Source organism: Balaenoptera ricei, chromosome 19 (genome assembly GCF_028023285.1).
Source record: "Balaenoptera ricei isolate mBalRic1 chromosome 19, mBalRic1.hap2, whole genome shotgun sequence".
Taxonomy (NCBI): domain Eukaryota; kingdom Metazoa; phylum Chordata; class Mammalia; order Artiodactyla; family Balaenopteridae; genus Balaenoptera; species Balaenoptera ricei.
Genome location: NC_082657.1, coordinates 45811788 through 45836678, shown reverse-complemented (window position 1 = coordinate 45836678; position 24891 = coordinate 45811788). Strand labels below are relative to the sequence as shown.

General features: G+C 44.1%; 2 protein-coding genes and 1 long non-coding RNA gene across 3 annotated transcripts in view; 1 reads left to right on the top strand and 2 right to left on the bottom strand.

Annotated features, from left to right (window-relative positions):
* CDH3 (cadherin 3) overlaps nucleotides 1-19000 on the bottom strand; it is a 106663-nt gene extending 87663 nt beyond the window's left edge. The window contains exons 1-3 of the mRNA XM_059904938.1: nucleotides 18875-19000; nucleotides 14720-14823; nucleotides 12860-12913 (exon numbers count right to left, since the gene is read on the bottom strand). Coding sequence (XP_059760921.1) covers nucleotides 12860-12862 — 3 coding nt within the window. The 5' untranslated portion in view covers nucleotides 12863-12913; nucleotides 14720-14823; nucleotides 18875-19000. The remainder of the gene's footprint in view (nucleotides 1-12859; nucleotides 12914-14719; nucleotides 14824-18874) is intronic.
* Nucleotides 1-24891, bottom strand: part of ZFP90 (ZFP90 zinc finger protein) — a 63888-nt gene that overhangs the window by 10793 nt on the left and 28204 nt on the right. The window lies entirely within an intron of this gene.
* Nucleotides 18507-19912, top strand: LOC132353613 (uncharacterized). Its single transcript, XR_009499054.1, has 2 exons — nucleotides 18507-19049; nucleotides 19566-19912. It is a non-coding gene; the product is annotated as an uncharacterized LOC132353613 (long non-coding RNA).

The window sequence follows — 24891 nt, the reverse complement described above, 5'->3', positions numbered from 1 at the left end:
CTTACAGACCATTACAATGTGCATCTCTGTGAATAGAATTCAGTGGGAGTGCTGCCCCCTGCAGTTGTGCAACATGGTGAGCCTGTAATATAGTTACATACAATTTGAATTTCCTTCTGTGAATTCTTTAGATCCTTTGCCCATATGCTGGCTTTTTTTTTTTTTCATGATATATTTAACTGGAAACATACATGGGACCTGAACATACGGCATCTTCAGTGCCAGTTTTCCAAAACTACACCTTACCTAGTGTGATGGTTAATTTTGCGTCAACGTGACTGGGCTAAGGGATGCCCAGATAGCTGGTAAAACATTACTTCTAGGTGTTTCTGAAAGAGATTAGCATTTGAATCAGTAGACTGAGTAAAAAAGATTGCCTTCACCAATGCTGGTGGATATTATCAAATCCATTGAGGGCCTAAATAGAACAAAAAAGCAGAGAAAGAGTGAATTTGCTTTCTGCTTGAGCTGGGACATCCATCTTCTGCTGCCCCTGAACACCTGAATTCCTGGTTCTCGGCCTTTGGACTTGGACTAAGAATTATACCATTGCCCCTCCCCACTCCTCCCCTTCTCAGGCCTTTGGGTTTGGACTGGAACTACATCTCTGGCTTTCCTGAGCCTCCAGCGTGCAGACAGCAGATCGTGGGACTTCTTGGCCTCCATAATCATGTGAGCCAATCTCTCATCGTTAAGTCTCATTCTATACACCTATACCTATCCTATTGGTTCTGTTTCTCTAGAGAACCCTGACTAAATACACTTAGTGACCCAACAACTTTTTTCCCTTTGTGTCATCTCCCTCCCCGGAGGTGGTCCCAGTGAAGGGTAGGGAGAGAAACAACCTCAACTTGAAATGTCACAAGCATTTCAAGTTCTGGAGCTCTAGAACTTTAAAATTAAATTGTATTCAAAGTGCTTCTCCCACACAGGTTTACGAGGCATTCTCCTTTGCCTCCTGCCTGCTGCAGATGTCATTACGAAGCACGCTGGATGGATGCCTGAGGACACGGTGTGCCTAGGAAGCTGGGCAGCCATTCCCTCCCGCTGGGCTTGCGTTCTTGTGCTTTATAAAGACTTCTTAGGTGAATAATAACCTCACGTTCATGCCAGGCCTTTTGGTCTTTGCTGATGACCTATAGAGGCTGGAAGTCTGAGATTTCAAATTCATCAGCAGGCCTTTTAAGCCTGGTCAATCAGTCGGGCCACACAGAGCCACAGAAAGTACAAGCTGCTGATGCAGAAGGACCCAAGCACTCAGAGGACTACACCATTTGCCTAGAAGTGTGAGATTGAAATTTTTTTCTCTTTAAAATGTCCACTTGCTACGGGGCTTCAGGTGCTCAGTGGCAAGGCCAGCTAACAAGGAGTGCACTTATGGACTTTCCTCTAAGCCCTGATCTGATGCACCAAATTCCATCATTATGTATTCATTCCTTTGGCTTAAACCTTCCCACAGTAACCTGGCACTCCCTCCTGACTTGCTGATTATTTTTCACTTGGTCAGGCTCAAAGTGTCCTAGGCATTTTTAATCCCTTCTTCTCTTTGTACCCTCGTCCCCTCCCCCATCCATTTAATCATGAAGGCGCCTTGATCATTCCTTCAGAGTGTCTCTGGGGAAGGCCTGCTGGAGTGGGAAGAATACTGGTTGTGTGACCTTGAGCAAGTGATTCAAACTCTGACCTTCAGTTTCTCCATCTATAAAGTGGAGCTAACAACATCCTACTTCACAGGGTTTTTAGTAAGGATGGAAAATAATTCATGGTTTTATTAAAACACACACAGACAGACAGACAGACACAGACACACACACACACACACACACACACACACACACACACACACACAACACCACTTCCCTAGAAGCCTCTTTGGCTGACTAGTGTCAAGCCTAGTGATTTATATTATTCTTTGCATATATTATAAGACGTACAAATAATGTATGGTTTTATAAAAATGAGATCATATTCCATATTTTGAAAAGAGAAATGTGGCCCAAGTTATTCTTTTCTGTTCCCTCCTCCACGACCCTAATTCAGGTCATTATTCATTTCTGCAAGAGCTTCTTAACTGTCCTTTCTATAACCAGGCCCCCTCCCCTGCCCCACCTGAAGTTTCCCTCTCTCCAAAACACCTTCCTCCCCGCTGCTGCTGCTCAGATTAATTTTTCTAAAACACTCTATAGATTATAACTTCCTCATGCTCAAAAACCTTCAATGGGTCCCACTGCCTTTGAGTACTGAGTCCAAACTCTTTAGCCTGGCAATGACGGTTTGGGACTGACCCAAACCTAGTCCTGTTCAACAAGCATTTCCCCAGTGCCCACTGTGTGCCAGTCTCAGGCTTGGCACAGGGATGGGGATTTGGCCATGACTAAGACTTAGTCTCCTCCACCACCTAGTGGGGAGGCAGACAATGAACAGATATTTTCTGTAATGCACGGTAACGGTAGGATAAAGGTAATCCCAAGGAGCTATGAGAACTTGGGAAAGCATCTACCTTTCTGGTCATGTCCTCAACTCCTCTCATCCAAATCATCCCTATTCTGTGTCCTGCACGTATCATGGCGACTCTTTACCCCCAGGTGGGTAGGGCCTGGTGACTCAGATAACAACACTGAAAAAGCACCTGCTGTCCATTATTGCTTTTGTTTATTGCACCATTGCCAAGACTGCATACTCTTCAAGGGCATCAACAGCAGAATAGATAAATCAATTGATACATTCACCCCGAACACTGCACAGTAATGGGAATGAATGGGCTGCAACGACAAGGAACAACATGGATGAATCTCATGGACATAATGTTGAGTGAAAGAATCCAGACACAGAAGAGTACATAGCATTGTGATTCCAGTCACATATAGTTTAGTACAGACAAAACTAATCTATGGTGTTAGAAGTCAGGACACAAAAGTTTCATGAAAAAATGCTTACTCTTATTACGTATGATGGGTTCTATTGCTTCTTTTCTGTTCTTCTTTTTTTTTTTTTTTAAGTGCTGGTTATCACTCACTGAATTGACCCAGTGAAGGATCAAAACCTACAATCTGAAAAATACACTGCTCTAGCATCTCCATTAGAAAAAGCAAACTAGGCAGCCCACCTACAACCCTCACTTTTTCCTCGAGCTACTGCCTCATGCCATGCTTTCCCTCCACAAGAGAGCTTCTGCCCACACTTCTGTCCCTCCTCTCTCCTTCTTTCTTCAACCCCCACCAGCTAATCTTGACTTATCCACTACAGTGAATCCACTCTGGTCACCAACAACCTCCATGTGGCTAGTCCAGAGGTCAATTCTCTGCCAGCTCTGACTCTGCTCTTCAGTGGCATTAACCACCTCTCTTGGTGTTTGTGAAGGTTAATGCTATGTGTCATCTTGGCTGGGCCACAGTGCCTAGGCATCTGGCCAAACATTGTTCTTGATGTTTCTGTGATGGTGTTTTTGGATGAGATTTACATTTAAACTGGTGGACTTTGCGTAAAGCAGATTGTCCTCCATAATGAGGGTGGGCCTCATCCACTCAGTTGAAGGCCTGAAGAGAATAAATGGTTGACCTCCCCTGAGCAAGAGGGAATTCTGCCAGCAGACTGCCTTTGGACTTCATCTGCAACACTGGTTCTTCCTGGTTTGTCAGCAGGCTGCCTTTGGATTCAAACTACAACTCTTTCCTGAGTCCTCACCTAACTGGTCTCCCCCATCAGATTTTTGGATTCACCAATCCTCTGCAATTGTGTGAGCCAATTCCTTCAGATGAATCTCTTTCTCTATATATTCACATCCTATTGGTTCTGTTTCTCTGGAGAATGCTGACTAACACAGCATCTAACTCTGTACCTTTTGGTTTGCTCCTGATTCTTACTTACTTAATAAATATAAATAAGGTTTAAGAAAAGAACCAATATTTATAAATTGAATTATTATTATTATTCTGTCTCTTTAAGCAACCCATTTCCCCAGAGTACCACTCCCTGACTGAGCTCAGTGGGGAAGTACCTCCATCATCAGGTTTCTGAATGCCCATCTTCTGCCCCCAGAGGGTTCACAAGGTAGCTTTCTGGACTCCACTTCCTGCTTCCCACATCTTGACCTGCTAATTGGTGGAATGCCTGCCAACTGGTGGAATGCCTGCCACTTACTATTTATGAGATTCTGAGCAAATTATTTACCACTCTGCTTCAGTCTCCTCATCTGTAGGAGATAAAGTTGTTGTGTGGGTTAAATTAAAATGCTTAGCACACAGTAAACATTACATAGATGTTTGCTAAGTCAGAATTCTTTCCTCTAGAACACTGGAGTCACCTCAACAGCCTCCCACTTTTTTGTCTCCTCTTTAAAGGGCTGTATTAGTTAGCTATTACTGTATAATAAACCATCCTGAAACTCAGTGGCTTGAAACAATTGCTCATGAGTCTGTGGGCCAGCTGAGTGGTTCTGCTGCTGTGAGCAGGCTTGGCTAATCTCACCTGGGCTCACTGATGTATCTACAGTCAGTTAGCAAGCAGGTCAGCGGGTGGCTGGCAGGTCTAGGATGGTCTCATTCACGTCTGGCAGTTGGCTGGCTTTTGGCTGGGCAGCAGGCGTGACTGGGCCATGATGTTCCAGCAATCTAGCCTGGGCTTGTTTTCATGAACGAGGCAGTGTGCCAAGAGAAAGAACAGAAGCATACAAGGCTTCTCGGGGCCTAGGTGTGGTCCACCATCACTTCTGCTGTATTCTACTGGCCAAAGCAAGGCTGGTCCAGATTCAAGGCCTGGGGAAATAGACTCCATGTTTTATTTTTTTATTGTTTTGAATTTATTTTATTTATTTTTTGGGGCTGCGTTGGGTCTTCATTGCTGTGTGCGGGCTTTCTCTAGTTGCGGGCTTTCTCTAGTTGCAGCAAGCAGGGGCTACTCTTCATTGTGGTGCGCGGGCTTTGCATTGCGGTGGCTTCTCTTGTTGTGGAGCACGGGCTCTAGGTGCGCGGGCTTCAGTAGTTGTGGCACGTGGGCTCAGTAGTTGTGGCTCGCAGACTCTAGAGCACAGGGTCAGTAGTTGTGGTGCACGGGCTTAGTCGCTCCATGACACGTGGGATCTTCCCTGACCACGGCTCGAACCCGTGTTCCCTGCACTGGCAGGTGGATTCTTAACCACTGTGCCACCAGGGAAGTCCCAGACTCCACCTTTTAGAGGGAGGAGCTGCAAAGTCACATTACAAAGGGTAAGGATACAGGGAGGGATGAGCATGGCCAGTTCTGATATAAAACTACCACTAGAGCATTGATGCCTGGTGTGGAGAGTTCAGAATATACTTGTCAGTTGAGAAAGTAGGAATATCATCTGCCAGTTTTGAGGCCAGGTCAAAGTGGATTCAAATGCCAGCTCCACCAACTATCTGTGAGGCCTTTGGATGATTTATTCCACCTCCCCAAGCTTCAGTTTCCTCATAGGGTTGTTGGGAAGATCGAACAAGGTAATGTAGGGAAGGGGCTGAGCACACGCAGTTGTTGAATATTCACTCATAGAGTGAATTCAACAACTAGAGCTCAGTCATTCTTAGAGCACAAGGCACATCCTGGGCTCTGCTGAATCCTGCCTCTGCTTCCCAAGGCTGAGAAGGAGATGGAAACCAGGCCAAGCGGGAGCATGATTTCAGATTGGGAACCATGAAATGGCAATTACAGAGTAAAACCTTAATTATAGTTCTTTGGGAAAAGAAGTGAGGAATGCAATCTGGTGGGCAGAGGAGAGGGGGCTGAGGGGGAGGATGTCGGGGGAGAGGAGAGATAGAGAGAGGTCCAAGAGGGAAAAGCTGAGCCATCAGATCGATGTTTTGTTGTTGCTCTGATTACAAAATTACTGTGTGTTGACACAGTTTAAAAAATACACAGATTGAGGGCATTATGCTACGTGAAATAAGTCAGACATAGAAAGACAAATAATATGTGTTCTCACTTATATGTGAAATCTAAAAACAAAACAAAACAAAAAACCCAAACTCATAGATACAGAGAACAGACTGATGATTGCCAGAGGTGGGGGTGGGTGAAATGGGCGAAGGGGGTCAAAAGGAACAAACTTCCAGTGATAAAATAAATAAGTCATGGGATGTAATATACAGCATGGTGACTATAGTTAATAATCCTGTACTGCATATTTGAACATTGCTAAGAGTAGATCTTAAAACTTCTCATCACAGGAAAAAAATGTGTAACTATGTGTGGTGACGAATATGAACTACACTTATTGTGGTGACCATTTAACAATATATACAAATAACAAATCATTATGTTGTATACCTGAAAGTAATATAATGTTAATGTCAATAAAAACAAAACAAAACCAAAGGAAAATACATAGACTTTTCCACTTATAATCCCACCAACCAGATATTATAACTGATATTTACATGAGCCTCAGTGTGTGCCCACACTCTCACAAATGCTTCATACTCCCATGACTCATGTGATAACCCCATGAGCAGGAACTGCTAGCCCCACTGCATAGGGGAGGGGTGGAAACAGGAGCACAGAGAATTTAAGTAAATCACCCAGGCTATCACATCTGGTAAACAGCAGAGTCTGGATTCAAATCCAAGCTACCTAGTGCCTTAAGTCTTGCATGTCACCAGCAGGGCACAGCACCACCTGGGCACAGCTGACACTTGGTGTGTTTCCTTCCATTTTCTTTCACTTCCTGGAAACTGTACCACTATTTTATTACTTTTTTAAAGGCTATTTGAAAAATTAGTACTATTTTATTTTTAGTACTAATCCCAGAAGAGTGAAAGTTTATGTGGCTGTCTTCCCCTTCCCATCTTTTTTTGTAATTTGTAATTTTGATATATAGTCAGCCCTCCATATCCATGGGTTCCCCATCCAAGGATTCAACCAACCACGGATTGAGAATATTTGAAAAAAAAGTCCAGAAAGTTCCAAAAGCAAAACTTGAATTTGCCACGTGCCCAGCAACTACTTACATGGCATTTACACTGTATTGGGCATTATAAGTAATCTAGAAATGATTTAAAGTATATAGGAGGATGTGAGTACATTATATGCAAATAGTGAGCCATCTTATACAAGGGACTGGAGCATCTGTGGATTTTGGTATCTGCGGGGGGTACTGGAACCAATCCACTGTGGATACCAAGGGACAAGTGTAACTTCAAACTTATACAAAGGTTGAAAGACTAGCACAAGACGCTCTCAGAAACTCCTTACCTATATCAACCAGTTGTTTACCATTTGCTTTCTCATTTTCTCTCTTCATATAATTATTTATATGTGTGTATGCATTTTTCTGAACAATTTGACATTAAATTGGAGACATTATGGTCTTTAACCCCTAAATGCTTCAGTGTGTATTTCCTAAAAACAAAGGCATGCCCATCCATAACCACAGTACAAAGAGCAAACTCAGGATATTTAACATTGTAACAATACTATTATCTGTGGTCCATATTTAAATTTATCAATCAGCCGTGTGTGTGTGTGTGTGTGTGTATGTGTGTGTGTGTGTGTGTGTATGTAATTTTTTTCCCAGTCCAGGATCTAAACCAGGATCCTGCACTGCATGTAGCTGTCCTATCACTTTAGCCTCCTTTAAACTGGAATAGTGTCTCAGTCTTTGTCGTTCTTTCTTTTTTTAAATGAAGTGTATTTGATTTATAATATTGTGTTAGTTTCAGGTGTACAATACAGTGATTCAATATTTTTGCAGATTACACTCCATTATAGGTTATTTCAAGATAATGGGTTTAATTCCCTGTGCTACACAGTATATATCCTTTTGCTTTTTCTTTGTCTTTCTTGACCTTGACATTTTTTATGATCTAGGCCAATTATTTTATAAAATGTCCATCGATTTAGTTTCCTTCTATTCTTTTTTCTGTGCAAATGTATACATACATATTTTTAAAATTAGGATCATATAGTACTGCTATGTTTTTAAACTTTTCATTGAAGTATAACACAAATACAGAAAAGTGAGCAGATCCTAAGTGACAATGAACACACGTGCTACCAAACCCAGAATAAGGGACAAAACATGACCTGCCCCCGAAGAATCTTTTTGACCTCCATCAGTCCCTAACCCCCCACCCAAGGGTAATCATTATCTTGACTTTTAAAACAGAGATTAGTTTTGCCTAATTTTGTGCTTTATATAAATATATTCAATTTTGACTCTGCCACTTTCTCTCCTAAAAGAGAGAAGTTATTTAACTTATTTAAATCCACTCACGAGGCTGCTGTGAGGACACAAAGGTGCCTGGGAAACCCCTGCAGAGCGCCAAACACATGTAGGTTCACTATTGCTGTTATTGTTAATGTTATCAATCTTTGCCCTGAATTAAAGTATGAGGAAATTATAAACTCTCATGCTGGCGTTATTATTGAAGTCAAGAGCATGAGCTCTTAAATAGAGGGATCTTTGGCAAAGAAAAGCGCGTCAGGGTGAAACAGCAAACGACGGAAAATAAGGGTTTGTGGAAGGGTATAAATAAGAAGCAAAATGTTTCCAGGTTGGACCACCCTTATTCCCAAATTTGCCTGATTATAGGACTCATCTGGAGAGTTTTTAAAAATACAGATTCTTGGGCTTCCCTGGTGGCGCAGTGGTTGAGAATCTGCCTGCCAATGCAGGGGACACGGGTTCGAGCCCTGGTCTGGGAAGATCCCACATGCCGCGGAGCGACTAAGCCCGTGAGCCACAATTGCTGAGCCTGCGCGTCTGGAGCCTGTGCTCCGCAACGGGAGAGGCCACGATAGTGAGAGGCCCGCGCACCGCGATGAAGAGTGGCCCCCACTTGCCGCAACTAGAGAAAGCTCTCACACAGAAACGAAGACCCAACACAGCCATAAATAAATAAATAAATAAATAAAATTAAAAAAAAAAAAAAGAATTTCTTTAAAAAAAAAAAAAAATACAGATTCTTATCAATGGGTCTGAAGTGGGGCCTTGGAATCTGTATTTTTAAAAGATGCTCCTGGTAATTCTTATGATCAGGCAAGATTTGGAAACAGTAGATTCTGAGGAAAGTGGACGAGCACGGACTCACTCCCTGGGATGGCTGGGAGGAGTCAGGTAACTCAATGTGGAAATAGTCATCATCATTCACTAGGCATCTACTAGGTGTCAAGTACCAAGCTCAGCATGTTCCTACAGTATTCACTTAATTGTCACAACAATCCTAAGAGACAGAGATTACTGTCCCAATTCTACAGATGGCCTCAGAGTTAAATGACTTGCCTGAGATAATGCACAGGAAGATATCCAGGTGTCTCCAATTTCAAAAGTCTTAGGAACTACCCTAAACTGACAGGTCAGAATACTCAGCTCCATCCATTATGACAGGTCATCTGTTATGCATGTGAGTAACACCATACTCATCACTTTACAGTTTTCAGAACACTTAAAAAACAGTGTTATTGGGGTATAATTTACGTACCATAAAATTCATCCATTTTAAGTCTGCAATTCAATGTTTTTTAATATATTCACAGAGTTGTGTAACCATCACCATGTTCAATTTTAGGACGTTTCCATCACCCCACAAAGAAACCTTGTGTCCATTTACAGTCACTCTCCATATCCTCCACAGCCCCTGGCAACCACTCATCTCTTTCTGACTCTATGGATTTGCCTATTCCGGACATTTTGCATAAATGCAATCATACAGTATGTGGCCTTTTGTGTCTGGTTTCTCTCACTTAATGTAATGTTTTCATCCATTTTGTAGCGTGTATCAATACTTCTTTACTTTTTAATGGCCAAATGATATTCCATTGTAAAGATGTGCCACATTTTATTTGTCCATCCATCAGCTGATGGACATTTGGGTTGTTTCTGCTCTTTGGCTATTTTGAATAATGTTGCTACGAACATGTGTGTACAAGATTTTCTGTGGACACGTTTTCGTTTCTCTGGGGTATATACATAGGAATGGTATTGCTGGGCCATATGGTAACTCTACATTTAGTCATTTGAGGAACTGGGAGGGTCCCTCAATGGCTGTGCCATTTTACCTACCCACCAGCGGTGTATGAGGGTTCCTTTCAGAACACTTTTATGAATACAAACAACCCCAGAGATAGGCATCATTACTCGTATCTTCCCGACAAAGACACTGAGGGGCAGAGAGGGGACGTGACTTCCTTGCTATGAGGACTGGGCTCCAACCCTGGAACTGCCCTCCTTCCTTCAGGAAACCTGACTTTCAGGCCAAAACAGTAGGTCTTTGAGAGGTGATGAGGTGATGAGGTGATGGGCAGAGAGAAAGAATCTGCGGGTACAAAGCCTGGCTATGGAGATGGAACCTTCGGTTTTAGGAATGGAGACATCAAAGCCACTTATGTTTTTGTTTTATTAGGCAACAGCCAGAGCCAGGTTCTGACTAATTAATGATGATCAAAGTACTGTACTCTGACAACATGGAGTGATTTGCAAACATTAGCCATGAATTATTCACAACTGGGTGTTCTTAGCTGAAGGTGAGGAGGCTGCCAACGAGTAAAAGAAAGCTAGGCCCTCACTTCCCCCTCAGTTTGCATGAGCCTGAGCCCTCCTGCAGGATTCAGTTTCTCAATCCAGAAAATGGGGCTAGATAGGAGCTCTCATCCCTTTATGCTCATAGGCCAGGACCTGGCAACCTGAGTCCTGTTCCAATCAAGGCAGCATACCCAAGCTGCCTCCACCAAACAATAATTAATAATACCAACACACAGTTCAGGGGTCGACAAACATTTTCTATAAAAGACCAGATAGTAAATACTTTAGGCTTGAAGGCCAAATGGGCCTCCTCATCTCTGCCACTGTAATGCAAAAGCACCATAGACAATACATAAATGAATGAAAGCAGCTGTCCAGTGAAACTTTCTTTGTGGACACTGAAATTTGACTTCTGTATAATTTTCACGTTATAAAATATTCTTCTTCTTTTGATTTTTTCCCTACCATTTAAGAACATAAAAACCATTCTTAACTCCTGGACTATATAAAAACAGGTGTTGGGACTTACCTGGTGGCGCAGTGGTTAAGAATCCACTTGCCAATGTAGGGGACACAGATTCAAGCCCTGGTGTGGGAAAATCCCACATGCCGCGGAGCAACTAAGCCCGCGAGCTACAACTACTGAGCCTGCGCTCTAGAGTCCGCGAGCCACAACTACTGAGCCCGTGCGCCACAACTACTAAAGCCCATGTGCCTAGAGCCCATGCTCCGCAACAAGAGAAGCCACCACAATGAGAAGCCCGTGCACCGCAACGAAGAGTAGCCCCCGCTCGACGCAACTAGAGAAAGCCCGTGTTCAGCAACGAAGACTGAACGCAACCAAAAATAAATAAATAAATAAACGAAAAAAAAAAAAAACAGGTGTTGCCTCAAAATGTTAAACATAATTACTATTTAAGTTAGCAATTCTGCTAAGTATATACCCAAAATAAATGAAAACATAAATCTACACAACATGTGTACATCAAAGTTTATAGCTATTCATAACAGCCAAAAAGTAGAAGAAATACACAAATGTCCATCAACTGATGAATGGATAAACAAAATGTGGTATAACCATACAATGAAATATTGATCAGCCATAAAAAGGAACCGAAGTTTGATATATGCTACAATACGGATGAGCCTTGAAAACATGCTAAGTGAAGGAAGCCAGACAAAGATGGCATATGTATGATTTCATGGATATGAAATGTCTCTGGAAACAGAAAGCAGAGCAGTTGTTGCCTGAGGCTGAGGGGACTGGGGCGGGGGAAGGTGATAACTAAAGGGTTCTTTGGGGCATGACGAAAAATCAATCATGGTGATGCTTGCACAACTCTGTGAATACACTAAAATCTGCTGAAGTGTACATTTTCAATGCGTGAACTGTGTGGTATTTGAATTATATCTCAATAAAGCTGTTAAAAAGGAACCACAGAAGTAATGCCGTAGTTTGTTGACCCCTGACATAGCACACAGTTGCTTAGCCTCTCACAAAGCACCTTTCCTCATGTTGTCACAACCAGCCAGGCATTTGCCTCTTCAATGGCTGAGAAAGCCAAGGCTCAGAAATGGGACTGACTAGGACACAGGTAACCAGTGGGGAGGTGTGAGCAGAACCCAGGTCTTTGGACTCCCTGTCCAGTGCTCACTGCAGCACAGACTTTCCCAGAGTTACATTCAGAGACTGGGTAAGTCACTCCTCAAAGCCCCAGGGGAGAGGAGATGACAGGAGGGGACCCCTCCCTAGACCTGTCCCTCCCTGCTGCACCTCTGGCACCAGCTTCCTCCTCTCTGCACCCCCCCCTACCCGACCCCCACCCCCAGCCCCGTGCTCTTCCCTGTCCCTTTCTCTCCTTTCCTTCTCAGAACCACTGGGCAAGGCTGTTCCTCCTTACATCTCACTCAGGGTGCTGGGAGGGCTGGGGGTGGGGAGGAGGACAGGGAGGCTTCTCCAGAAATTCAATCCATGTGACGTATTTGGAAAAAGGCTCCAAAAGGGTGAGGAACCAGTCCAAGGTCACACAGCAGATATCAGACCTTTGACTTCCTTGATATTTTTGAGAATGAAAAGAGAGAGGGTTTGGGGCTTGGGTAGGGTTTGAGGTGAGCCAAGCCCCATCCCGTTCCTGATTTTTCTCTACACAACACCTCCGCCCCAAAACTCTCTCCTCTTTCATAGTTTCAAAGGCACCAACCACTACAAGAGGGCTTTTAAAAATATTAAAATATTAATTGTAGAAAAATCAGGAAATACAGATAAAGGGAATAAGGATCATCTTGGTCTCACTCCTCAGATGTAAACATGGAGGTGACCATGGGGACTATTTTGGGTGACTCTGGAGCCAGCACCTGGCTTCAAATCCTGGCTTCATCACTCACCATCTGCGTGACCTCTGGCAGTTCATTTCACCTCTCTGACCTCAGTTTCTTCACCTGTAATATGGGAATAATAACAGCACCTACTCAGAGGTGTGTGACAATTAAACGAGGCTATAAAAAGCACTAAAAACAGTGTATGGCCCATAGCAAGCACTCAATACATCATTGTATTTTCCCAGTGATTTCCTTCATACATATTTTTTCCCTAGAAAAATGAGATCATTCCGTATCCATCATTTTATAATGGATTCCTCCCCTCCCCTCACCTTAACTGAATTATTAATATCTTTCCCTAGCATTAGAAATCCTTCTATAGAACATCTTTTTTTTTTTTGGCCTCGCTGTGCATGGCTTGTGGGATCTTAGTTTCCCCACCAGGGATCAAACCCAGGCCCTCGGCAGAGAAAGCACGGAGGCCTAAAGACTGGACTGCCAGGGAATTCCCTAGAGCATCTTTCTTAAGATAGCATATGCATATGTAGTATTCCATCTCCTGAAGTGGGATACTTAGGTGTGATTTTTGTTTCCCCACCACCAAACACGTTCCTCATCTTTGACCAATTACTGCTTCAGGACAAATTCCTAGGGAATTCGTTGAGTCAAAGGATGTGCAGGCATTTCAGGCTTTTGGCACATAATCATCAAACTGCCCCTAAGAAAAGTTATGAATAGTTTCACTTCCACCAGCTTGGAAAAGAAGGCCCCATGCTCTCCAATGCCTTGTCTCCTCTTATCATTTAGAAACATCATTTCCAACTTGACCCAAGAGAAGTGTTGTTTGCTGCCATATTTTGATTTGCAGTCCCAACTCTTCCTAATGGAACTCAGTTTAGGCATCTGCTCAACCCCATGACTCCTCTGGGTGGGCCTGGACTGGTCATCAACCTCTCTGAACCCAGAAGTCTCAGTTATAATTCCCAAATAAACCCTTGGTTTCTTAAATGAGATAATATATGTAAAAATTCAACCCCAAGCCACATTCTCATTATTTGAAATAGGCTGTAGGGATTTCAGAAACAAGGATGGCACTTCAGGAGAGCCCTGTAGGTAACTGTGGTGCACATGGGGAAACTGAGGCCCAGGAAGGGGAAGTCTTCCCAATAAGAAAAAGTCAGAAACATCTAATAGAAAAATGGGTGAAAACATGAATAGGCAACTTAGAGAGGAAACCTTAAGGTGTGCTACTAAGCAAAGAGATGTTCAAACTCATTAGTTATCAGGGAAATGCAAGCCAAACAAAGAGGAGAAACCAAGTCACGGACTAGTAAACATTAGGAAGTTGGATAACATCAAGTGTTGGTAGGGTGTGGGGAAATGGGACTCTCATGTGGCACTGCTGAGTGTAGACTAAGTAAGACCCTGAAACCCAGCAATTCCACTCCTGGACAAATATCCCAGGGCCCTTCCCACAAGGCCGAGGATGTTCACAGCAGCTGTTGTCTGTGGTAGCTGGGAGTAGGAGATAAACTGAATGCCCCTCACTGGGAGTAAATATGCAAAATATGGTGAAGGCACATTATGGAACAATTATGCAACAATTCAAAACAGCGAAGCAGACTGTGAGTCAACAAAGGCCTGTGAGCCAAATGTGACACATCACCTGTTTTTGTACAGCTTGGCTCAAGCTGAGAATTTTTACATTTTTAAATGGTGGGGGAAAAAAGAATATGTTGTGACACATGAAAGTTAGATAAACATTATTATCTCACAAGGCTCCTGTGGGTCAAGAACTTGGGAATGGCTTGACTAACTGGCTCTGGCTTGGGATATCTCATGAGGTTGCAGTTAAGATGTTGCTGGGGCTGCAGTCGTCTGAAGGTTTGACTGGGGCGGGAGAATCATTCAAAATGGCTCACGTACATGGCTGGTAAGTTGGTAATAACTGTTGGCAGGAGGCCTCAGCTCCTCTTAGACCACTCCATAGGGCTGCTTGAGTGTCCTCACAGCATGGTAGCCGGCTTCCCCTAGAGTGGGTGATCAATGAGACAGAAAGAGGATACTGTGATGTCTTTCATCCCCTAGCCTTGGAATTTGCACACTGTTATCCTTGCAATATCCTATTTGTTGAGTAGGGTCACCTCTATGCAATGCAAGAGGGGACTGCTCAAAGATATGAATACCAGGAGTTTCTTACTGGCTACCACAGGAAGAAACAGAAGTGACTTATAGTAGATCCTTTTTAATTAAAAAATTAAATTCACATTCACATGAGACAACACTATACATTTCACAAAGGTACACACAAATTCAGAGGTATTTTATTAAACGGAATGGGGGAGGAGGGTAATGGGAGTGGAGGATAGGGATAAAAAGAAATGAATGAATGTGTGAACTAATAAAACCAGAGAGAAGCCTTGTACAAACCAACTAAGACAGTGGGCTGGGAACTGAGATGATTAATTCAATTCTTTTTACTCAAGCCCCCATGGTAGCCAACCCCCCCCCCCCCAAAAAAAAAGGGAGAGAGAGTAAGAAAAGTTTCCTTGTCCAAGATCACAAGAACTCAGCCTCCCTCATCAAGTACTGCTCTCTCTGCCTGACACACCTTACTCAATTCATGGTTGACCTGCAGGGTCTTCAGAGAGCTCCAGTTCCTGGTGAAATAGAGAAGATTTTTGCCTGCGGGAAGGGGTGTGGGGAGCAGCAGAACAAGCCTGGGAAGAAAAGGCCTAGTTATTACCCAAATAGTGGTGCTGGTGGATTGCTCACCCCTCCTGCCAGGGTTCCTCCTTCTCTGGAGACAAAGGGCTCTCAGAGCACAGAGCCCTGTGAACACCCCCAGGTCCAGCCTGTGAGTGGTGGGAGAATCGAAACTCTCATTTCTTTAAAAATATATCCTGTGGCTCTGGGCCTTGTGATTTCTTTTATTTCTTTTAATCTTCGTAAGCTCACCATGCAAGAATTGTTATTTCAAGATGCCCAGAGACCTGAGTTAGATTGTTTTTAACTGTTTTACCTCCCTGTAAGGTCATTCATTCATTCAGCAAATACTTATTGAGCACCTACTATGTGCCAGTATTAAGGATATAGCAGTGAACAAAGCAGGCAAAGCCCTTGTCCTCATGAGGGGTGGGAGTAGTGGGAACAGATGTTAGACAGCAAGCAAACAAAAAATACAACATGTAAACTAAAATGGGTTAAAGAGACAAAAAGTCATTGTGTTATCAGGGAGGCCTTGTATTTGAATCAAGACCTGAAGGGTAAGGAGCCAGCCCAGTGAAGAGCAGTTTTGGAGAAAAAACAGCAGGTGTAAAGGCCCTGAGGTAGGAATAAACTTGTGTTTGAGTTGATTAGGGGGACAGGCAGGGCTCAGATCAGAGAGGTCCTTGTAGCTCTTTGTCAAAAGAACTTGGGCTTTATTCTGAGTGTGAGATGGAACTGACTCCACCATTATTAGCTACATGACCTTGGGCAAATTATTTCACTCCTGTGAGCTTAGTTTACCTATCTATAAAGTGGATACTATTGGGTTGGCCGAAAAGTTCCTTCGGTTTTTAAGTAAAAATAAAAGACACATTTTTCATTTTCACCAAGAACTTTATTGAATAACGTATTCACCATTTTGTTCCACTACCTTCTGCCATTTTTCAGGCAACTTCATAATTCCATCTCCCCAAAACGTTTTATCTTTTTGAGCAGAGAACTGTTCCAGGTGTCTTTTACAGTCTTCCAGGGAATTGAACATTTTTCCATTGAGAGAATTTTGTAAAGACTGAAATAAATGGAAATCTGAAGGTGCAATGTCTGGTGAATATGGCGGATGAATCAGAACTTCCCAGCCAAGCTGTAACAGTTTTTGCCTGGTCATCAAAGAAACATGCAGTCCTACAGTATCCTGATGGAAGATTATGCGTTCTCTGTTGACTAATTCCGGACGCTTTTCGTCAAGTGCTGTTTTCAGTTGGTCTAACTGGGAGCAGTACTTGTTGGAATTAATCGTTTGGTTTTCTGGAAGGAGCTCATAATAGAGGACTCCTTTCCAATCCCACCATATACACAACATCACCTTTTCTGGATGAAGATCAGCCTTTGGTGTGGTTGGTGGTGGATCATTTCGCTTGCCCGGCGATCTCTTCCATTCCACATTACCGTACAGTATCCACTTTTCATTGCCCGTCACAACTAGTTTTAAAAATGGAACATTTTTGTTATGTTTAAGTAGAGAATCCCATGTGGAAATACGGTCAAGAAGGTTTTCTTCACTTAACTTACGTGGAACCCAAACACCAAAACGATTAACGTAACCAAGCTGGTGCAAATGATTTTCAACGCTTGATTTGGATACTTTGAGTACGTCGGCTATCTCCCGCATGGTATAATGTTGATTGTTCTCAATTAATGTCTCGATTTGATCGCTATCAACTTCAACTGGTCTACCCAACTGTGGAGCATGGTCCAGCAAGAAATCTCCAGCACGAAACTTCAAAAACCACTTCTGACACGTTCGATCAGTCACAGCACCTTCTCCATACACTGCACAAATCTTTTTTTGTGTTTCAGTTGCGTTTCTACCTTTCTTGAAATAATAAAGCATAATATGCCGAAAATGTTGCTTTTTTCTTCCATCTTCAATATTAAAATGGCTACACAAAAATTCACCAATTTTGATAAGTTTTTTTAAAATGCTGCCACAGTATAATCTAGCAAAATTGTTTTGAATGAAGTTAAAGACAACTAAGCCCTACTAGAGTCATCTTACTGAAAAAACCAAACGAACTTTTTGGCCAAACTTTTTTTACTTTCCCATCACATTTTAAGATTCCCATGAGGAAGGAATCAATTACTGGTATTTGTAGACAATGGGCAGAAAAGATGGCTTCAGTCGATCTGAGTTACTCCAGTTTTCTCCATCTTCTGCTACTCTGCGGCCCCTTCTACCCTTCCTCCTCCTACTGCTGTGGCACCCTATCTTCCCCAAAGCCCCTTCCTTTATAGCTCTACTTGAGGTCTCCCTCTGTACTGGATTCCCCTCCCACCGGCCCCCATCTTCTCCACCCTCTCCCCGACCCCCTCCCCTCCCTTCAATTTCAGCTACAAACACTTCCTATTTCTAGCCCCGCCCACTTTCTGGGACTTCTCCATCCGCTTCCCACCACCGCCCCCCCCCCCACAAACTACCCCCAGACTATCTCTAGGACCGCTCACCAAGCTGTTTTACCCTTTCTCCTACCTCCCAAGGAAAACTACTCTTTAAACTGCCTTCCTCCACCTCCCAACCCCCAGAATACTCTTTCCAAACTGTTCATCCTCCTCCCAAAGATTAGTCTTTAAACGTTATTCCTCTACCACCCTCATTTTCCAAATCCTTCCCTATTTCCCCCCCTCAATTCTTAAGTACTTCTCTCCTCCAGGACCCGACTCCACTCTTCTCTCATCTCTCACTCCGCCCACAAATGAAGCTGGATCACTCTCCAGACTGTCTCTTCCTTCCAACCACCCTCCCAATTACCGCTCCCAGCAGCCTCTCCCCCACAACTTAAAATGTCCCCTAGAAGGAACCTCACGGTCCTATCCCCCAGCTAAGTCCCCTTTCTGATGTTCCCACTACTTCCTGGGTTCCAGTTCTACCCCACTCTCGAAAGCATCCTGTGCTGGGTTCCCTCCCCACCCAGGGAAGAGCCCCTTTCCGTACATACCTGGAAGTTCCGGCCCGCGCCGCCCCCTTCTTCGTCCTCCGCCCACGCTCGGCCACTCCTTCCGCCTTCCTCCCGCTCTGGCCTGCTCACTCCCTTCCTTCCCTCCACCTTCTGACTCCACGTTGCTCCCTTCTCCAAATTCCCGGCCCTCCTACCAGGGGGCCCCTCTGGGTCGCCCTCACCTCTGCACGGCCCTCCCCACTCCCCTCCCCCTTCCCGGCCTCCCCTCCCTCGCCCGCCGCTCCCCGGCTCCCCGCCCCTCGGCTCGCCATTCTTCTCCTTGAGCCGTGTGCCCCGCCCGGCCCCAGCTCCCTAGTTTCCCGCTCCCTTGCACCCTCGTCCCCATTCCCGGCTCGGCCCTCGCTCCCCGCGGCCTGACCTGCAATGGCGGCCAACAAGCACGGCGCCGCGCAGCAATGGGCGACAACCGAACCTCCCGCCGCCGTCGCCGCTCCCGCCAGCACTTCCCGGGCAGAGCACCCGAGCACGGGCGCACGTGGGGCCGGGGCGGAGAGAGGCGAGCGCCGAGAGTGGCGAGCCGGAGAAGGGGCGTGGTGAGCGGGGATGGATTGGGGGGTAGGGGAGTTCGAGTGGCGGCCTGCTCTAGGTCGGCGACCGCCGATTCCCATGTGCTGAGGCCGGTGGGGGCTACTCCGGAGATCCCCGGAGAGGGAAGGGGCGATGGAGCCCTCGTGCACGCCTTGGACGCACTCTTAGCCCGGCCCCACCAAACGTGCCCGCTCTGCGGGCAGGTTCCTCACCTTGAAGGGAGCCGAGTAAGGGGCGACCGCAATGAGAAGCCCAGGCACCACAAGTAAGAGTAGCCCCTGCTCACCGCAACTAGAGAAAGCCCACACACAGCAACAAAGACCCAACACAGCCCCCCCCAACCCCCTGCCAAAAAAAGAAGGCAGTAGGGAGGCCAGTGTGACCCGAGTGGAGTAGACAAAGGGCAGAGTGGTGGCAAGTGATTAAAGGAGTGAAGTGAGGATTAAAGTAGATAATGAATGTTAAGCTTTTTGAACCTAGTAGCTGCTCAAAAAATTAAAGCTTTTTTTTTTTTCTTTAAGAAACTACATTTGGGGCTTCCCTGGTGGCGCAGTGGATAAGAATTGCCTGCCAATGCAGGGGACACAAGTTCCATCCCTGGTCCGGGAAGATCCCACATGCTCGGAGCAACTAAGCCCATGCGCCACAGCTACTGAGCCTGCGCTCTAGAGCCCGTGAGCCACAACTACTGAAGCCCGTGCACCTAGAGCCCATGCTCCGCAACAAGAGAAGGCACCGCAATAAGGAGCCCACGCACCGCAATGAAGAGTAGCCCCCGCTCGCTGCAAATAGAGAAAGCCCTCAGGCAGCAACAAAGACCCAACACAGCCAATAAATAAATAAATAAATAAACATTTTTTAAAACCTACATTTTGTTTTTTAAAAATTTGTGAAATAATGTCAGGTGTACACACAAAAAGGGAAAACAACATAATGAACATCCGTTTAACCATGACCTACTCTAATAAATAAAACTCATCAGCTATGGTTGAAGCTTCCTATGCACCTGACCCTATCCCCACCCTCTGCCCCAAACATCACTCACTGAATATAGAGCTGATCATTCCTGTACACAGCTTTATATATTTACTCCATATGCATGTATCCATAAACAATCTCTAGTACTGTTTTTCAGGTTTTAAATATATATATGTATATATACACATATATATGCATGTATATATACACATATATATGCATATATCTGGTAAAGGATTAATATCCAGTATAGAGAACTCCTAAAACTCAGTAACAAAACAACAAACAACCTGATTCAAAAATGGGCAAAAGATTTGAATAGACATTTTCCCAAAGAAGTCATATGAACGGCCAATAAGCACATGAAAAGATACTCAACATTACTAATCAATAGGGAAATGTAAACCAAAACTACAAGATACAACCTCACAGCTATTAGGATGGCTACTATCCAAAAGCCAGAAAACAGGGACTTCCCTGGTGGTGCAGTGGTTAAGAATTCGCCTGCCAATGCAGGGGACACAGGTTCGATCCCTGGTTGGGAAAATCCCACAAGCCGCAGAGCAACTAAGCCCGTGCGCCACAACTACCGAGCCTGAGCTCTAGAGCCGGCGCGCCTAGAGCCTGTGCTCTGCAACGAGAAGCCACCGCAACGAGAAGCCTGCGCACCGCAACGAGAAGCCCGCGCACTGCAACAGAGCATCCAAGAACCAATGCACCCAAAAAAACATTAAATAAATTTATTTAAAAAAAAACAAAAGAAAACCAGAAAACAACAAGTGTTGACAAGGATGTGGAGAAACTGGAACCCTTGTGCACTGCTGGTAGGAATGTAAAATGGTTCAGTTGCTGTAGAAAGCAGTATGGAAGTTCCTCAAAAAATTAAAAATAGAATTACCATATGAGCCAGCAATTCTATATCCAAAAGAATTAAAAGCAGGGTCTTGAAGAGACATTTGTACACCCATGTTCATAGTAGCATTATTCACAATAGCTAAAACATGGGAGCAACCCAAGTGTCTGACTGATGAATAGATTACCGAAAAGTGGTGTATATTGGGTTGGCCAAAAAGTTCCTTTGGGTTTTTCTGTATGGTGTTACAGAAAAACCCGAAAGAAACTTTTTGACCAACCCAATACACTCCACGGAATATTATTTGGCCTTAAAAAGGAAGGAAGGGGCTTCCCTGGTGGTGCAGTGGTTGAGAATCTGCCTGCCAATGCAGGGGACACGGGTTCGAGCCCTGGTCTGGGAAGATCCCACATGCCGCGGAGCAACTGGGCCCGTGAGCCACAACTGCTGAGCCTGCGCGTCTGGAGCTTGTGCTCCGCAACAAGAGAGGCCGCGATAGTGAGAGGCCCGCGCACCGCGATGAAGAGTGGCCCCCACTTGCCGCAACTAGAGAAAGCCCTCGCACAGAAACGAAGACCCAACACAGCCATAAATTTAAAAATCAATTAATTAATTAATTTTAAAAAAAAAAGGGTAAATGCTTAAACCTTTCCCTTTAAAAAAAAAAAGGAAGGAAATTCTGTAATATGCTATAACATGGATAAAACTTGAAGATATTATGCTAAGTGAAATAAGCAACTCACAAAAAGAAAAATACTGTATGATTCCACTTATATGAGGGATTTAGAGTAGTCAACATCATAAAGACAGAAAGTATAATGGTGGTGTAATTGACAAGGGCTGGAGAGAGGGGGAAATGGGGAATTAATGTTTAAAGAGTATTGTTTATGACAGGAAACTGTCACATGTAGCCCAGTGATCAAACTTAGTGTCACTAATATAGTCCAGGCCTTCGTGATGGGCCTCCTGATATGATGTAATGGGAAAAAGATAACATGGCCTATGCAGTATTTACACAAAAGTGACTTTCTTGCATCTAATCACAAAGAATAGCCGACAGATTCAGATTGTAGAATCTTCTACAAGACAACTTCCCTGGACTCTTCAAAAAATGTCATGAAAGAAAAAATGAGGTGACCATTGATCAGGTCCAGGATCACAAACAAAACAAATTTACAGCTATACAGGACAAAACTGGAATAATTGGGGAAATTTAAATATGGAACTGTATATCATTTAATTGTATTTAGTTATATCCATGCCGAGCGTCTTAGGTGTGATAATGGTATTGTGGCTGCGTGTGAGAATGTCCTTGATTTTAGGAGATGCAGGGTGAAGTATTTTAGGTGTAAAGTGTCAGGATATCTGCAGGTAGGTCTAAAACGGTTCAGCCAAAACAAAATAAAATAATATGTGTGTGTAAATAACCTGGCAAATTGGATTGACAGTGAATCCAGATGAAAGATATATGAATGTTTGTTGATTGTACAGTTTTGAAAACGTTTCTGTTGGTTTGAAATTTTTTTTAAGAAAAAGTTGTGGGGAAAAAACCCATTTTGCCCACGGAGGTACTGAGCCCCTCCTGCATTATTTATGACAGAGTTGCCTGGGATTTGCAGGTCTCACCACAGCCGACGCTCACGCTGATCGGCCCTATTGCCAGGTGTTCCAGATCTCTTCCCCTCAGGTGCATCCCTTGTGGATGGAGTATATCGTTACTTAGATGCTGCGAAAATTCCAGCATCCTTTAAAGGCGGGAAGGGAAAGAAGAAAGAGGAGAGGAAGCAGGCAACAGGATCACCTGGTGCAAGTTGTGTGGCCTCCCGGGCACCCCTTGCGGTGTGGCACCGCCCCCTCGTGGCCACCGGCATGCACGCGTTGTCCGGGCCGGGAGACGGGCAGGACCCTGCAGCACTCGCTCCCACCAGGACGCGCTCGGGGAGAGTTCCCCGCAAGGGCAGCACCCCCACAATCCCAGCTTGTTCACCTTGGGACCAAACATTTTAAAGAACACCAACTACGAGCGGGCATGGAGCAAAGTCATTTACAGACATTAACTCAATCCTAGCATAAGTCCCAACAGGTGGGACAATGGTAGCCCCATTTAAAAGAAGTTTGCGCCAGGTCACTCAGAGAGCAAGAAGTATTGACCGTTTTTAGCCGTATAAAAGATATTTCTGTCTCCATTCCTGAAAGATTTTGCTATATACAGACTTCTAGGTTGACAGATATTTTAAGCACAATGAAGATTCCATTCCCCATTCCTATGGCTTCCACAGATTCTATTGGGAAGTTAGATGTTACTTCTTGAAGTTAATTGATCTTTTTCTCTAATTGCTTTTAAGATTTTATTTACCTTTTATATTCTATTGTTTCACCATGATGTATCTGTTGTGGACTTATTTTTATTTATGAAACTCCTCGAGTTTCATTGGGCTTCTTGAATCTGTAGCTTGGTATGTCTTTCATATAGCTTGTTCTGTATTTTCCTTCTGGGAATCTGATTAAATTTATGTTGGGCTTTCTACCCAATGGCTTAAGCTGTTTTACTTTGTTTTCTGTACTTTCCATCTCATTGTCTCTGTGCAATAGTAGTTTCTGGACAATTTCTTCTCACCGATATTCCAGTTCATTCTCTCTTCTTTTATGTTTAATTTGCTGTCACATAGCTGTTGTTTTTTTTAATTAGCTTTTTTTAAAAAAACATTCTATTTGGTTATTTTTTTCTAAACTGCTAGGTCAATTTTTAAAGCTTGTTTTTGTAGATATTGTCAATCTTGTCTTTTATCTCTTTAAAAATACTAAGAATTGCTATTTTATACTTTCTCTGATAATTCCAATATCTGAAGTGTTTGTGTCTGTGTTTGTTGTCTATTAATTCTGCATGTTCTTTCACGATTTCTTATGTCCTTGTGTATCTGGTTATCTTTGAGAATGTGCTGGAAGTTACTAAAAAAGAAGTGTGTGTGTGAATACTTTGATGTCTAAGATGATAATACCTTTCTCTAAGGATCATTTTCATTTGCTTTTGTCAGACACCCGGGCACACCACTAGGTCAATGTTATAGAGTTTGAAGGCTGAGGATCTCTACACCTCCAAGACAACCTGAATTTGGGAGACATGTCTATGCCAGGGCTTATCTCCAGTTTAACATTTTCTTGAGGGTGTCTTCATTTGGGGTCCCAGTTCAAATGTGGGGTGATTATTCAGACTCCCAGCTTTCAACACTTTTACATTTGTACCCCTTATACTGCAAGTCCACCAACTTTACTGCTGGCTTTCCCAGGTGTCTCTTTCTACCAGCAAATGCCTTCAGGCAAAAGCAGCTTTGAGTCTTGGGATTATGACTTAGTCTCTTGCTTCTCCTAGAGTCTGATCCCTAATTCTTCACTTTCCTGTTAGCTCTTTGCAATGCTTTTCTTTTTTCAACGTTTCATCCAGCTTAAGTTATTTTCCATGGAAGAGTTGGTCCTAATTACCTAGACTACCATTACCATGGGTGTAACCCTTCACTCAAGGCTTCATTATTCTCCCTCCAGCCTAGCTGCACAGGACGCTTCCTGTCCCGGGGAAGAGAGCAGACGGGAGAAGAGAGGAAGAGGAGATGGTGTTTTTGGTTTTATGACCGTGTTTCGGGGGAGTAGAAACTTACAGCCCCTCAGGAAAAGCCACACTTTTTTTCAGAGAGGGGAGCTATTGTTACCTTAAGTTTCTCCACTTACCTAGACTACCTCATATGATTCAACGTCTCCCCAAATTGTCCAGCAGATCACGTGATAGGAGATAGCCGTTTCCGGCCACTAGGCAGAGCCGGGGTGGGGGAGAGAGCGCAAGGTCCCGGCCTTGCGTGTTCTAGCCATGGGGCGTGGGTGGTTGGTGGCGGCCACGAGAGGAGCGTAGCCTGGCCCCGGGAGCAGGGCGCAGGGCAAATACCTGGCGCGCGCTCAAGCTCTTGCCTTCTCTGCACTTTCTCAAGAGGGAGCGAACACCAAGCGGGACGCATTCGCCTCTGCGC